Source organism: Neomonachus schauinslandi, chromosome 5, assembly GCF_002201575.2.
Source record: "Neomonachus schauinslandi chromosome 5, ASM220157v2, whole genome shotgun sequence".
In the NCBI taxonomy this organism is placed as follows: domain Eukaryota; kingdom Metazoa; phylum Chordata; class Mammalia; order Carnivora; family Phocidae; genus Neomonachus; species Neomonachus schauinslandi.
Window position 1 is genome coordinate 24,739,661 of NC_058407.1, and position 14,362 is coordinate 24,754,022.

Genomic DNA, 14,362 nt, shown 5'->3' on the forward strand with positions numbered 1-14,362 from the left:
TCTTGCCCCCCAAGGATCTCCTAACTTGGTATAAAAATCATCTGAAACCAAAAAATGCACTTGAGTGCAGTGGATGTGGTAGGTGTGGGCACAGTAGTCATCTGTGTCTGGAAAAGATTTTACTGAGTGATGACAAATTAATATAGTTTTGAAAAAATAAGTATGAGTTCACCAAATTGTTAAATTGGGGAAAGGCATCTCTTATGGGTAAAAGAGGGGGGGAAAGTGTGTTGTGTTAAAGCACTCTAGCATGAAACAATATGATACTTTTGGGGGAATGAATAATTGTATGAAGAGAACCAGTGGTAAGAGATGTGTTTGATATCTAGCATTTGTTTCTGGTGTGCAGTTCTTGCTAGATGAATTACAGGATGATTGACAAATGCAAATATAGAGCAGGTATTATACAAGTTATATAAGTTTGTTTTTAATATTCCCAGATGGAATTAATCTTCCTCCTCTCTACTCCCATTTAACTTTCATCTTTAATAATAAAGAAAAAAAACCTGACACCACTTTGTTTTGTAATTTAAATATATTTTTTCCTCCATACAGATTTTTGGTGGTCACAAGATGTTTCTGTAGTTAAATAGTCAGTGAATAATTTTTGATTTTTTTTTTTTTAATTTTTAACACTGTGGAGAGGGGAAGCTCCATTAATGGCTTTAAAAACTTATTTTTTAAGGATATTCAAAGTAATAGATCATTTGGCTGTAGACCCAGTGGCACATTATTTTACAGAAAAAATACTAAACTAAATAAAAGGCAAAAGACCAGGTTTCTATTTTAGCTCTGCCTCTAAGCTGTGTAACCTTTCAAAATCATTTAACCTTTCAAAGTCTCAGTTCCCAGATCTGGAAAATGAGAGAACTGACTAAATAATCCTCATGTTATTTCCAGTCTGTAATTTTATTATTCAGCTCTTGATAATAACTTGGATGTTAATTATTTTCATAGTTTTTCATAATCTGAGTGTGAAAGGTTTCTCACTACTGTTTCAAGACATCTGAGTTACGTTTTGATCTATTAGTTACACAGAGCAACCAGAATGTAAAAAACTTTTATGATTTTTATGTGTTGGCTGTCTATATCTTATTTGTAGTGATAATAAATTATGTGATATAGTAAGGTGTAATGCATCTCTTTGAAGATAAATGATGTTTCATTTTGTGATACAGATATTGTTCATGAAAATCTAAAAATGGGATCAGATGGTGAGAGTGACCAAGCTTCTGGGACATCATCTGATGAAGTACAGTCACCTACAGGCGTTTGTCTTAGAAATCGTATACATAGACGGATCTCAATGGAGGTAACCATATGCCTGCATATGTGTGTTTGTGTGTATGAATACACATATACATCAAACAGTAAATGACCATTTGAAAATTTTCATGAAGGCAAATGACATTGTAAGAAAATTGTTTCTTTGCATTAGTAATGAGTAGTCTTGTGAATATTTCCTTTTTTCTAATTATCTATCCCAAGGCAAGTATACATTAATTATATTTAACAATCCACAAAAAACATGTAGGGTCTCTGTAAGGGAAATGTGAATTTTCAAAAATACTGGAAATTCAGAATGATACTTTAGCAAAGTTTTCTTTTTAGAAAATAGGATTTTAATTATATTTCTGAGGTTTATCTGGATATTTAGTATTTTATTTTATAAATATTTTATTTCAGATTTCAAAATGTATACATAAAATAAGCACCAGCTTTTTTTTTTTTTTTTTTTTTATCATTTCCTTTATGGCTTATTATACCTACTGATTTCTGTAGAACATATAAGTTATGTCTTCATGTAAAAGAATTAATAGCTCATGTATAACCTTGAGATCAAAGTTGATTATGAATGTTATTTCAGTATATACTATAGATTAAAATAGTTTTCTCCAAAACAGTTGAACATGTTTTGAATTAAGAATATTGGTTTTTTTGGTGCCTTTGAGTTGAGATTACAGTGCTTGGGGTATCTGTCCCGTTGGTTGATTGCATTTTTTGATAAAAGATTGCTCTTAATCAGTTAAAAAACGGTATTTTCAACTCTTGCATTCACATATGTATTCTTACTTAGAATGTTTTTGGATGTTACTTTCTGTGTATTCTTCTAGATAAATTTTAAATATTTTGTTCTAATAATGTTATTGTGATTTGTTTGGGATTATGTAAAATGTAAAACATTTAATATGGGAGAACCATTATCTTTTCATTACTTAGTCTTACCATTTGGGAATATGGTATATATTTCTGTACTTGAGTTATATGTTTCTCAGTAAACGTTTACATAGTTCCTATACATCTCAATTTTGTTTTATGGTTTGGTTACTGTTACAGATAGTAGGGATTTATTTTTTATAGGATTTATGTTTCTTAGTGTGACAATATAGGCAAGATTCCCTTTTAATTTCTCCCAGTTCACATTTTATAATTAAATGGAATAGAAATGCCCCCCCGCTTAAGAGCCACCCTTTCATCCCTGGAATAAATCCCACTTAAATATTAATATATATATAAATATATATTTAATATTACATATTTATATATATTTATAGCATATATTTATATTATATATTTATATTATATTTTAAATACATATTTACATGTTTATTAATATAATATTAAATATATATTACATTACTATAATTAATGTAAATATACCAACATATATAATTATATTTTATAATGATATATTATACATATATAATATGTGTATAATATATATGTATTATATATGTATATTATATATTTATATACAAATATATAATAAAATATAATAATTATTAAATATATATATTTAAATTAAGTAAGCTCTGTGCCCAACATGGGGCTTGAACTCATTACCCTAAGATCAAGAGTTGCATGCCCTACCAACGGAGCTAGCCAGGCACCCCTGATTTTTTTTCATGTATTGTTGGATCTGGTTTGCTGATGTTTTGTGGAGGATTTCTGCGTCTATGTTAGAAATATTGGCCTGTAGTTCTCTTTTTTTTTGTGGTGTCTTTATCTGGTTTTGGTATCAGGGTAATGCTGGCCTCATAGAATGAATTCGGAAGCTTTCTTTCCTCTTCTATTTTTTGGAATAGTTTGAGGAGAATAGGTATTAACTCTTCTTTACATTTTTGGTGGGATTCATCTGTGAAACTGTCTGGTTCTGGGCTTTTATTTGTTGCGAGTTTTTTGATAACTGATTAAATTTCATTGCTGGTAATTGGTCTTTTCAAATTTTCTATTTCTTCTTGATTTAGTTTTGGGAGGTTGTTATATGTTTCTAGGAATTTATCCATTTCTTCTAGGTTGTCCAGTTTGTTGGCTTATAATTTTTCCTAATATTCTCTTATAATCCTTTGCTTTTCTGTGGAGTTGGTTGTTATTTCTCATCTTTCCTTTATGATTTTGAGTCCTCTCTCTCTCTCTTTTTTTTTTTTTTTGATGAGTCTGGCTAATGGTTTATCAATTTTATTGATCTTTTTTTTTTTTTTTTTTTTAAGATTTTATTTATTTGAGAGAGAATGAGAGACAGAGAGCACGAGAGGGAAGAGGGTCAGAGGGAGAAGCAGACCCCCTGCTGAGCAGGGAGCCCGATGTGGGACTCGATCCGGGGACTCCAGGATCATGACCTGAGCCGAAGGCAGTCGCTTAACCAACTGAGCCACCCAGGCGCCCTGATCTTTTTTTTTTAAAGATTTATTTATTTGAGAGAGAGAGCATGCACATGCACACACAGGGGAGGGGCAAAGGGAGAAGGAGAGAATCTTGAGCAGACTCCCTGCTGACCACGGAGCCCTACACCAGGCTCAATCTCTTGACCCTGAGATCATAACCTTAGCCAAAATCAAGAGTTAGATGCTTAGCCAACTGAGCCACCCAGGCATCCCAATTTTGTTGATCTTTTCAACAAACTAGCTTCTAGTTTCATTGATCTGTTCTTTTTTTTTTTTTTTTTTTTTTTAAAGTCTCTATTTCATTTATTTCTACTCTAATCTTTATCATTTCCTTCCTTCTACTAGGTTTGGGCATTGTTCTTTTTCTAGTTTCTTTAGGTGTAAAGTGAGGTTGTTTAGTTGAGATTTTTCTTGCTTTTTACTTCTTTCTGTTGATACAGCACTAATAAAAGATTTCAATTGTCTCACTATGTTGCATACAAAACCTTACAATATCTGCTTGGTTAGTTATTAAACTGGTCACATTTTGTGGTAGTCTTTGCATCTTCCTAGATGGTATAATAATGTCTAAGTAAATTCCATGTGGAATTTACCAGTGAAAGGACTCAGAAATAACTGGGTTTGCAGAGTACCATTTCTGTAGAACTATGTTGTATACTTCTGCTTACAGTAAATGCGTTTGCATTCAGATATTATATATAATCAACATGTATAACTTTAAAACTGTAATAAAACTTACAGCTATTTATCATTAATAAATAATACAGTAGAGCCCATGAATTCAAAAATGAAATGCTCTTGTCTCTTCTATTTGTGATTACCTACAAATACCTTTTTTTCCCTTTTTTTAAATAAAGGATTTAAATAAGCGGTTATCACTGCCTGCAGATATCAGAATACCTGATGGATATCTTGAAAAATTGCAGATAAACAGTCCACCGTTTGATCAACCAATGAGCCGAAGGTCTCGTAGAGCTTCTTTAGTAAGTTTTCAGTCTCCTGTATCTATGCCATCAAATCTGTTTGTTTGGATTTTCTGGGTGTAAACATTTCACATTAATTTTTATATTTGCTTTTTTAATAACTAAATTTTTTACATTGCTTTTAGGATTTTATTGTTTTCCACTTCTTAAGGGTTTAAAGATGCATGTTGGAATACAATTTAAGCTATATTCTGCTTTATTTTTTGGAAAAATTTTATTGATATATGCTAGAAGTATAGAATATGTATTAAATATGTAAATATATACTACGGATACAGAAAAGTACATAAACCATTGTGGTATAGCTCAGTGTATTTTTTGCAAAGTTAACATACCTGTGTAACCAGTACCCAAATCAATAAAAGAAAATGCCCGAAATCCCCAAATCCCCTTCCTGCCACCCTCTCTGTTCACTTTCTACTCCACTTCCTCAACTGTAGCCACATCCCTGCTTTCTAATGCTAAAGATTAGATTTATATGTTTCCCATTGTTTTGGTTATATAATGCTTGTAGTATATTTTAATATCTCAAAAGACTTTTTAAAATCTTCATTTACATTCACATTCTTATTTTAAAAATGCTTTTGTTATTTCTAATTATTCATATTTAAACTTTTGAACTTGAATTATGATTATATAAATTATTAAAATACATTTTATACAAATATAAAAATGTGTATTCAAGTTTATATTATACAATATGCATGGAAGAATAGAGTATGTATTCTTTTTTTGGCTGACCTCTTTTGCTGAATGTTATGCTCATGTTTCATCTAGTTTGTTGCATATAGTTATAGTTAATTTGTTCTTACTGTTGCATGGTATTCCATTGTATACTGTACTTTATCCAGTTTCCTGTTGATGGACATTTAAATGTTTGGGTTGTTTTTAGTTTTTGCTTATTACAAAATAGTGGTTCTGTCATCATTCTTGTACATGTATTTTGGTTAATATATGTAAGCATTTCTGTTGAGTACATACCTAGGGGTGGTGGAACTGTTGGATCGGATTGTGTGCATATGTTCAGCTTTCCTAAACACTGTCAAAAGAGTTTCCAAAGCGGGTCATACCAATTTACACTCACATCAGTATTTGACAGTTCTGTTTGTTCTCCTTAGCCAGTTTTTGATATTGTCTCTTTTTAAAAAAATTTTTAACTTTTCTGGTGAGTGTGTAATGTTACCTTATTGTGGTTTCATTTGCATTTTCCTGATGACTAAGCTGAACACCTTTTTAATGCTTATTGGCCATTTAGGTATACCTTCTTTTGTGAGTTAACTGCTTAAGTCTGTCATCTCTTTTCTTTTGGGTTTTCTGCCTTTTTCTTACTGATTTATGGAAATTCTTTATAAATTCTGTATAAAGAAACTGTGAGTTATATGTCTTGCAAATATCTTCTAGCATGCACCAGTTGACCCTTGCAATTGCATTAAGCACTGCTGATTGAAAGGTCAGCTTTCCTTGTTGCAGTGTCACCTTTGACATAAGTTCAGGTGATTGTATATGTAAGGATCTCTTTTGGATGGTTATAGTCCTATAGTAGAGGTACATATAAAGTGCTGTGGGACGACAGAAGAGATAGCAAGTAAAATGACTTTGCATATCACAGGCTTACAGAGGAGATAGTGCTTTAGCTGGCTCTAGAAGGACGGGTAGGAACTTGTCAGGTTGACAGTGGGTAGAAGGGTGTTCTAAGCAGAGAAAACTTGATGTACTAATACCCACAAGTATGAATGTAGGTATGTTGGGGAAATTATAACTGATATGAAGGGTAAATGTGGAATAAGATTAAAGAATAGGGCTTGAAAGAATAGGATAAATCCAGACTGTAAAAAGCTTTGGCTACCAGGCCAGGCAAGGAGTCTGAACTTCATTCATCCTATGTAATGGACCTCAGAGGTATTGATTTAAACAAGGACTGACGTAATCACATTTTTGTTTCATAACAGTGGCTTCAGGAAAAGTGTAAATGAAGTAGGAGGAGAGAAAGACTAGAGGCAGGAAGATGGATTAGGAATTTATTCAAAATTAGGGATGATGCAGCAGTCATGTGGGAATGGGAAGTAGAATCCAGATCCTCAGGGTCATGTAGAGATAAAATAGGCAGGACCTCTGGTACTTAGCTGAACTTTGTGTCTGAAGAAGGAGCAGTTGATGAGGATTCCTGGATTGCTAGCAGTTGTTATTCTCCTTTTTACATATTATATCATGGAATGTTTTTATCCACCAGAAACTTCTGTTGGGTTACATATTCTAAGGAATAAAATTACCTTATGCTGTATATAACTGAGCACATTGTTAATGTTAATTTGACATTCATCAGTGTATAATAAAAGTATAGTGCCAACTGGATTTTGGTATACAGGTTTATGATTGTCATAGTTTTGCATCACTGCCTAAGACATTTTTATTTAAATAGCTTTGCCATTTGATTACCTGGTTGAAAGTGTTCTTTGGCTATCGATTTTTATCAAAGATTAGTACTCAGGATAAATTTTGGAGTTATTGAGTGTTCACATTGGAACTAAAGGTATGATTTAATCACCACGTAATTCTTAAAGCTGTTCTTTAGGAGCTTTTTCAGTCTACGTGAAATTAAGGAAAACAGTGCCCTCTAATGAATGTTAAGTGATGGAGTTTTTATTGTGGTTGAGTATTCCTACTCATCTTCCTTGGTTTTTGATCTAAAGTGGTTTATAGATTTCAGATTAATTATGCCAGCTGTGTTTTGGTTTCTGCTAATGCACCCTTTTCATTATTCATCTACCTTGCTAAACTAAACCATTTGGTGTCTTTTGAAGTATATTAGAAAATTATTTTTCACTACCCTAGGTTTATGTATGAAGGGGAAGGATTAGGGAATAGATGGAAGGAGAAGGGAGAAGAAATATATTCTTCACATGTGTTAGAGCTCATGTTTCCATGGATAATATAGTCCTTTTTTCCCCAAGATTTATTTATTTTAGCCCGCACAAATGGGGGGGAGGGGCAGAGGGAGAGGGAGAGAATCTCAAGCAGACTCCATGCTGAGCACAGAGCCCAACGCAGGGCACAATCCCACAACCCTGATTCATGACCTGAGCCAAAATTAAGAATCAGATGCTTAACCAACTGAGCCACCCCGGCACCCCTGGATAATATATTCTTTATCTAAAAAAATAAAATATATTTTTGAGATAAAATATAAAATTTTAACCTTGTCTTTCTAAAAGTATAAAACTTTATATTTTTGCATATTCAATAGCAATGTATAACAAATAGAGTAGTTAAAATAACATACATCCTTTGAGTAGGAATTAAGAAACAAATCACAGTTTCTGATGAAGAAAGACCTACAATAGGGCTAATTGGTTCTTCTATAAATTTATGATCATCATCATCAGCCTAAAATGAACCTTCAGAATTGCTTGGCTACCCTATATTGTTTTTCTCTGGTTAACCCTTCCCCTCTCAATATACGCAGATGATCTCTTTTCCTACATGATAAAGAAGAGAAAAGCCATAACCAGAAACCCCCTCATTTTTTGAATAACAGATGTGCAAATCCATCTACACCTATACTCATTCTGCTCTTTCGTCCTTCTTTTTCTTTCTTTCTTTCTTTTTTTTTTTTTAAAGATTTTATTTATTTATTCATGAGAGACAGAGAGAGGCAGAGGGAGCAGACTCCCCGTGGATCAGGGAGCCCAGTGCGGGACTCAATCCCAGGACACCAGAATCGTGACCTGAGCCGAAGACAGACGCTTAACCAATTGGGCCACCCAGGCACCCTCTTTACTTCTTTTAATATTGAGGAATTGTCTTTCTTCTTACCCCATCTCCTCAGGATGCTTTAGAATATTTTTGTCATCCTGTACACTCGTATATATTCAGTCTCCCTCTCTTGACTAAATTCTTCCTATTTTTACTTTAGAACAGTTTTAGATTTACAGAAAAATTTAAAAGATAAAGAGCCCATACACATACCCAGTTACTACTATTATTAACATTTTACACTAGTGTGTCACAACTAAGGAAATCAGCATTTTGTGTATTACTACTATTCCACACTTTATTCAGATTTCCCTAGTTTTCTACTAATGTCCTTTTTTTGTCCCAGGGTCCCATCTAGGACACCACATTACATTTAGTTGTTTTATCTCATGTTAAAGATACTGGTTATTGGATTGGTGAAGGGCTGTTTAATATTCATTATGGTTGATTAAAAGTGAGATGTTCTAACTCTTAACATATTTAATTACATATTAGATTAGTGGAAAGCCCACATGCCAATAATCAAGATTCATTAGAACATTGATTCACTTAGAATGATGGCATGCCCAGTGGCATTTTTGTGACTGTTAAGTGCAGCTCTAGTAGATTGAGAGTCTGTATATGAAAATTTGCCTCATTATATTGAAATTACAGGTTTTACACATTTACAGAATCTGCTTGTTCCTAACAATGAGTTGGATTCCTCATTCATGGCTTGAGCAATATATATCATATGTAGTCCTTTTTTATTTCTATGAATAGGTGAAAAAGTAGTGTATCAAGTTCGGATGTCTCTTAGAAATAGTAAATATATCATGGAGTGTGGAAGTGAGGCTCAAAGTCCACTCACAATTTAATTTACCTTTGGTATATTATGTACAGAATTAAGATCGTATCATACTGATGGTAACAGTAATTTTTGGAACACAAAATTAGCAAATAGGATAAAGGTTCTCAATCTCTTTTCTGCCCCGGACATTTCTAACAGTAACAGTAACTCCATGATCTCACAAGGAGGGAAATGGATGTTTGAAAAAATCTCCCTTTGTCCCCTGTGTTTCTTATATATGCATTCACTTTTAGTATGGCATCTATAGAACTTCTGCACATACTTCATTTGTTTTTAAGCTCAGACTGCATTGCTAGCATGTTAATACCTCTTAAGGAGGGCACTTTTGTGATGACCACTGGTGTTACATGTAAGTGATGAATCACTAAATTCTCCTAAAACCAATATCACACTATATGTTAACCAGAATTTAAATAAAAACTTGGAAAAAAAATCTTTACAACTATGATACAGTGATTGTGTTGGCAGAGCCAGAGTAATCCAGAAATCTCCCATAATGCTCAATATCACATGCCGGTTACATTTAATTATAGAAAGGCTATTATAAATTATAATTTATTTTGCATTTTTAAAAAGTTTTCATGTGCTTATGCTATAAGAGTCATCTGAACAGGAATTTGATTGGGGCTGCCAAAAAAGCCAGGTATTCTCTTGGAGCAGTGAAATAACAAAAAACTATCTTCATTTGTTTGGAAAGTAGAATTAAGGAGATTTTTATATTTTATTAAAATATAAAGTTGAGGCACTTGGGTGGCTCAGTTGGTTAAGCATCTGACTCTTAATTTCATCTCAGATCATGATCTCAGGGTTGTGGGATTGAGCTCCAAGTTCAGCTCTGTGCTCAGCTGGGAGTCCGCTTGAGATTCTCTCCCTCTCCCTCGGCCCCTCCCCCTGCTTGTGCTTGCACTCTGTCTCTCTAAAATAAATCTTTTTTTTTTTTTTAAGATTTTATTTATTTATTTGACAGAGAGAGAGGCAGCGAGAGAGGGAACACAAGCAGGGGGAGTGGGAGAGGAGAAGCAGGCTTCCCGCTGAGCAGGGAGCCCGATGTGGGGCTCGATCCCAGGACCCTGGGATCATGACCTGAGCCGAAGGCAGACGCTTAATGACTGAGCCAGCCAGGTGCCCCTAAAATAAATAAATCTTTAAAAAATAAAATATAATATAAAGCTTACTGTTTGATTCCTTTAGCTATTTCTGTTTTTATAAAACTTTTAAACTATTGTAAAATAATCTAATGATGGAACTCAGTCTAGATTGTGAACTCACAAAAGCAGGAATCATTTCTGTCGTCTTCACTATATCCCTAGTACCTAGCATTGTACTTGGTAAATGTTGGATAAATGAACTTTGTCCTCTGTCCTCTGAATAATTTCTGTAGGAGAACATGTCAACAAGCTAGTCATTATATCTATTGTTAATCTTGTCATGTTCAGCAGATAAAAATGCAAGCAAAATTTTCTAAAAATTTCATTTAAAGATTCAGTAAGTAATATTTACATGTAATTATTAAAGCCTTAAGGCTGGAAATTATTAAATGAGGTGGTTACACTTTATTCTGGCAGATAATTTCACTCGTATAACTATGCCTTTTGTCTGAATTCTCTCCCTGACTGCATGATGAAATTCAGTAATGGTCTTTATCTTATAGATTGATTATTCAAATTTAAATGAAACTTTATAATTATAGTACAGTATTTACCTTTTTGAAAAGCAGACTTTCGGGGCGCCTGGGTGGCTCAGTCGTTAAGGATCTGCCTTCGGCTCAGGTCATGATCCCAGGGTCCTGGGATCAAGCCCCGTGTTGGTTCCGTGCTCAGTGGGAGGCCTGCTTCTCCTTCTCCCGCTCTCCCTGCTTGTGTTCCCTCTCTCGCTGTCTCTGTCAAATAAATAAATAAAATCTTTAAAAAAATAAAATAAAAAGTAGACTTTCAGCATATTTTAATGATCTCACTAAATGTCATTCTCTGAAGACTGACTTTGTTATATTAATATTTGATCATCCATTAGTTTATTCCTTATATACTTCATATGATACGGTAATCTCTATAACATTTTTATCTTTACAGTGAATTTGTAGTCCACTTACATACTCTTTAAAGCAAATTATCAGCATTTTTGTCATAGCCACTGGACTATTGGACCAAAGTATATTTGATGTTTTAAAGGAGTGCTAGTATTTATTTACTTAAGATAAAAGAATGAATAAGAAAATTTCCCAACTCTTGATGAGAAAAAGTTTCTAGCTTGCAGTCGTATTTTTCTTTGTGGTTCTCATTATTATAGGTGATATTTTTATTTTTCTCAGGACATTCGTTGTTTTGTTTATACTAGTTTCCATTTACTATCAATACAGTTTTTTTCCCTTCATTTAAGATATGATACAAGACTTAAAATTCATGGCAGAAGTGTAGTAGTTCCGTATTTGTGATTTTAATGAATTCTAGAGATAGGTATAAGAAAATAAACACATTCTACTGTAGTTTATGTGATACTGGCAGTTTTTTCAAAGTAGTTATTTAAGATCCTATCTAAATAGGCTATAAATAAAACATACATACACTAAGATTATTCAGGATCAGGTTCTCATGTACCAAATAGTGGGCTATTTGCCACATTTTCTGTATTAAAGTTAAACTCCATTTCTCCATTTGTAATTGGAAAGTGTTACCTACTGTAGTTTCACCTTATTATTCTGCATAGTTAATTGATAATAGAAAGGAAGGACTTAGTATCTCTCAGTCACATATAAGACAGTGCACATGGGTGGATGGTGTGTGACAGTTCCCAAATCACATTTTTTAAATAAAATTGCTTGAAAATACCACATAGTGAGAAAAACTTCAAAGATTCCCAAAATTCTTGCAGTCGTCCATTAATACCACCTATGAGCAAAGTTTTTATTAGTTTAGCAAAGTTGAATTAAGTATTATTGGACATACAGTTTTCCTCATGGCTTTTAAGAGGATATAAATCATTATAACAAAAGGATAAAAAATGTCAACTATGCTTTACTAAAAACAATAAAATTTAATTAAAAAAAGATAACAGTCTATTTGAGGGACCTGTGCTATTTTTGGCCTTTCAACTTTGGGCAGTTTAACTGTTCAAAATGGTAAGTGATGTTAAGTCAAATTGTCAAGTACCATTTTTATTTTATTCAACACCTCTGGAAAAATTGCATAGTTGAACCTTCACAGTTGGACTAAAACATAGTATTTTAGGATCCAGTATTATTTATATAACTTTGAGAGCTGAGATTATGTATAAAAGAACATTGTTTCTTTTCACTGGCTATTCATTTAAGGGCATGAGCACCACACTCAGTGAGAAGTGAATCTTTAGGTTATTGCCTTTTCCACGATCTACAAAGGAATACGAGAGAGCAATTTTAAGAAGATTCTTACTCCTCTGTTGTTTATCTTTTTTCTGTTGCTGCTCTCTCAATCCCTAAGTTTTCATCTCTGTATTTTTTTTCTTAAATCTTTTGAGGCTTTTTGTTTTTAGTTTTTAAATATTAGGTTTCCATTTCATATTTGGGTGTATTCCATCTACCTCATTTATTGATTCCATACAGAAGTGAGGCAAACAAGCTCCAGGTTTAAAAGCAATGGTTTTGAGAACTTACTTTTAAAGACTTTTTGGGAAAGGGTGGGGGTGTCAGATTTAGACTTATTACTTCTGTGTTAGTTTCCTGATCCGTAATGGAGTGTGACTTGCACTTGTCTTTTTCATTGCATTTTGGTTAGAAAACCTGAAACAAGTAGTATTTTGTTGTTTGCAGGCCGTCCTAGAGAAGTCGAAAATTGCTGAAGGAAAATATGTAGGAAAATTACTTACTTTGCAGTTTTGCTAGAAAGAAAATCATGTAGTTGTCTTTTATAAAATTCTTTAGTATCTTAAAATGCTTGTGGTATCTTAAAATCTCAGGGCCTTAAAGTAAAACATTTTTTCTTAGCAGAATGTTAACCAATCTATATAAAAAGATGGTTTGGCAGTTTTAATTGTGAACTTTGATGTTTTAGAACCTTGAATGTTCCAACATTGGGTGAATTTTAAAACTTGACAGATGTTCAACAATTTAATTATAATCAGATTTTTCTATTTCAAGACACTCGTTAGAGCAGGAAAGTTTCAGAAATTGGTGAAGAGGGGCACCTGTTGGCTCAGTCGGTAGAGCATGCGACTCTTGATCTTGGGGTCGTGAGTTCAAACCCCATGTTGGGCATGGAGCTTACCTTAAAAGAAATAATAAAAATAAAGTGCACTCCTTTAAAAAGAAAAAGAATAATATTAAAAAAAAGAAATTGAGGAAGAGATGGATTGAAATTTTAAGAATACTAAATTTATTATTGTTTGCTTTCAGTCAGAAATTGGGTTTGGAAAAATGGAAACCTATATCAAATTGGAAAAGCTTGGAGAGGTAAGCAGATACCTATTTCAAAAATATAAAACACCTTTCTTTTTCCTTGTTCATTATCCGAACTCCACAATTAGTCCACAGTTTCTACCAGCCTAGAAAACAAATGTAAACACTGTTGTCTAAAAGATTGTATCTTGTACCAAAAAGGCAACAGAATGTTAGAAGGAAGAAAACCTTCAATTCTTGAAATTATGCTATCAATTTGAGAGGAAATGAGTATTTTTTATAGCTTGTAATCTTTTATTGAAGCAAAAAATATTGTGCTTTCTTGGTAACACAATATAGGCATCTATCTATTAGCCTCCTGGCCATCATGTGGGAAATTGAATGAGTTCAAACCTGCGAAAAATCAAAATTTTATCTCTAAAGATAAAGACACATCTCATTGAAGGTTAAGGAAATTTTTGGCTGAGAAGACCTTGGTTTTCTTGAACTTGATACGAGTACTGACTAATTTTGAAGTGGTCTGTCTTCCAGGGTGAGAAAGGGCCAGCCAGAAAATAATGGAATTAGCTAACAGGGAAGCTTACGAGAATTTGTGGGCTATCTTGGCAATGGTAGAAGAACTCTCCTGTAGAATGTATTTGTTCTTTAAAGGAGAGTGAATGTACACAAATTCTGAAAAGTCTGAGAACTGATAAAATTTTTCTGATTTAACATTATGTCAGTTACATTTTCAGTTTTCAGT

The 14,362-nt window shown here is 33.1% G+C and overlaps 1 protein-coding gene across 1 annotated transcript in view; it reads left to right on the forward strand.

Moving 5' to 3' along the window:
* CDK17 (cyclin dependent kinase 17) overlaps positions 1 to 14,362 on the forward strand; it is a 108,608-nt gene that overhangs the window by 76,559 nt on the left and 17,687 nt on the right. The window contains exons 4-6 of the mRNA XM_044914734.1: positions 1,179 to 1,312; positions 4,523 to 4,648; positions 13,618 to 13,674. Of these exons, the coding sequence (XP_044770669.1) occupies positions 1,179 to 1,312; positions 4,523 to 4,648; positions 13,618 to 13,674 (317 nt within the window). The remainder of the gene's footprint in view (positions 1 to 1,178; positions 1,313 to 4,522; positions 4,649 to 13,617; positions 13,675 to 14,362) is intronic.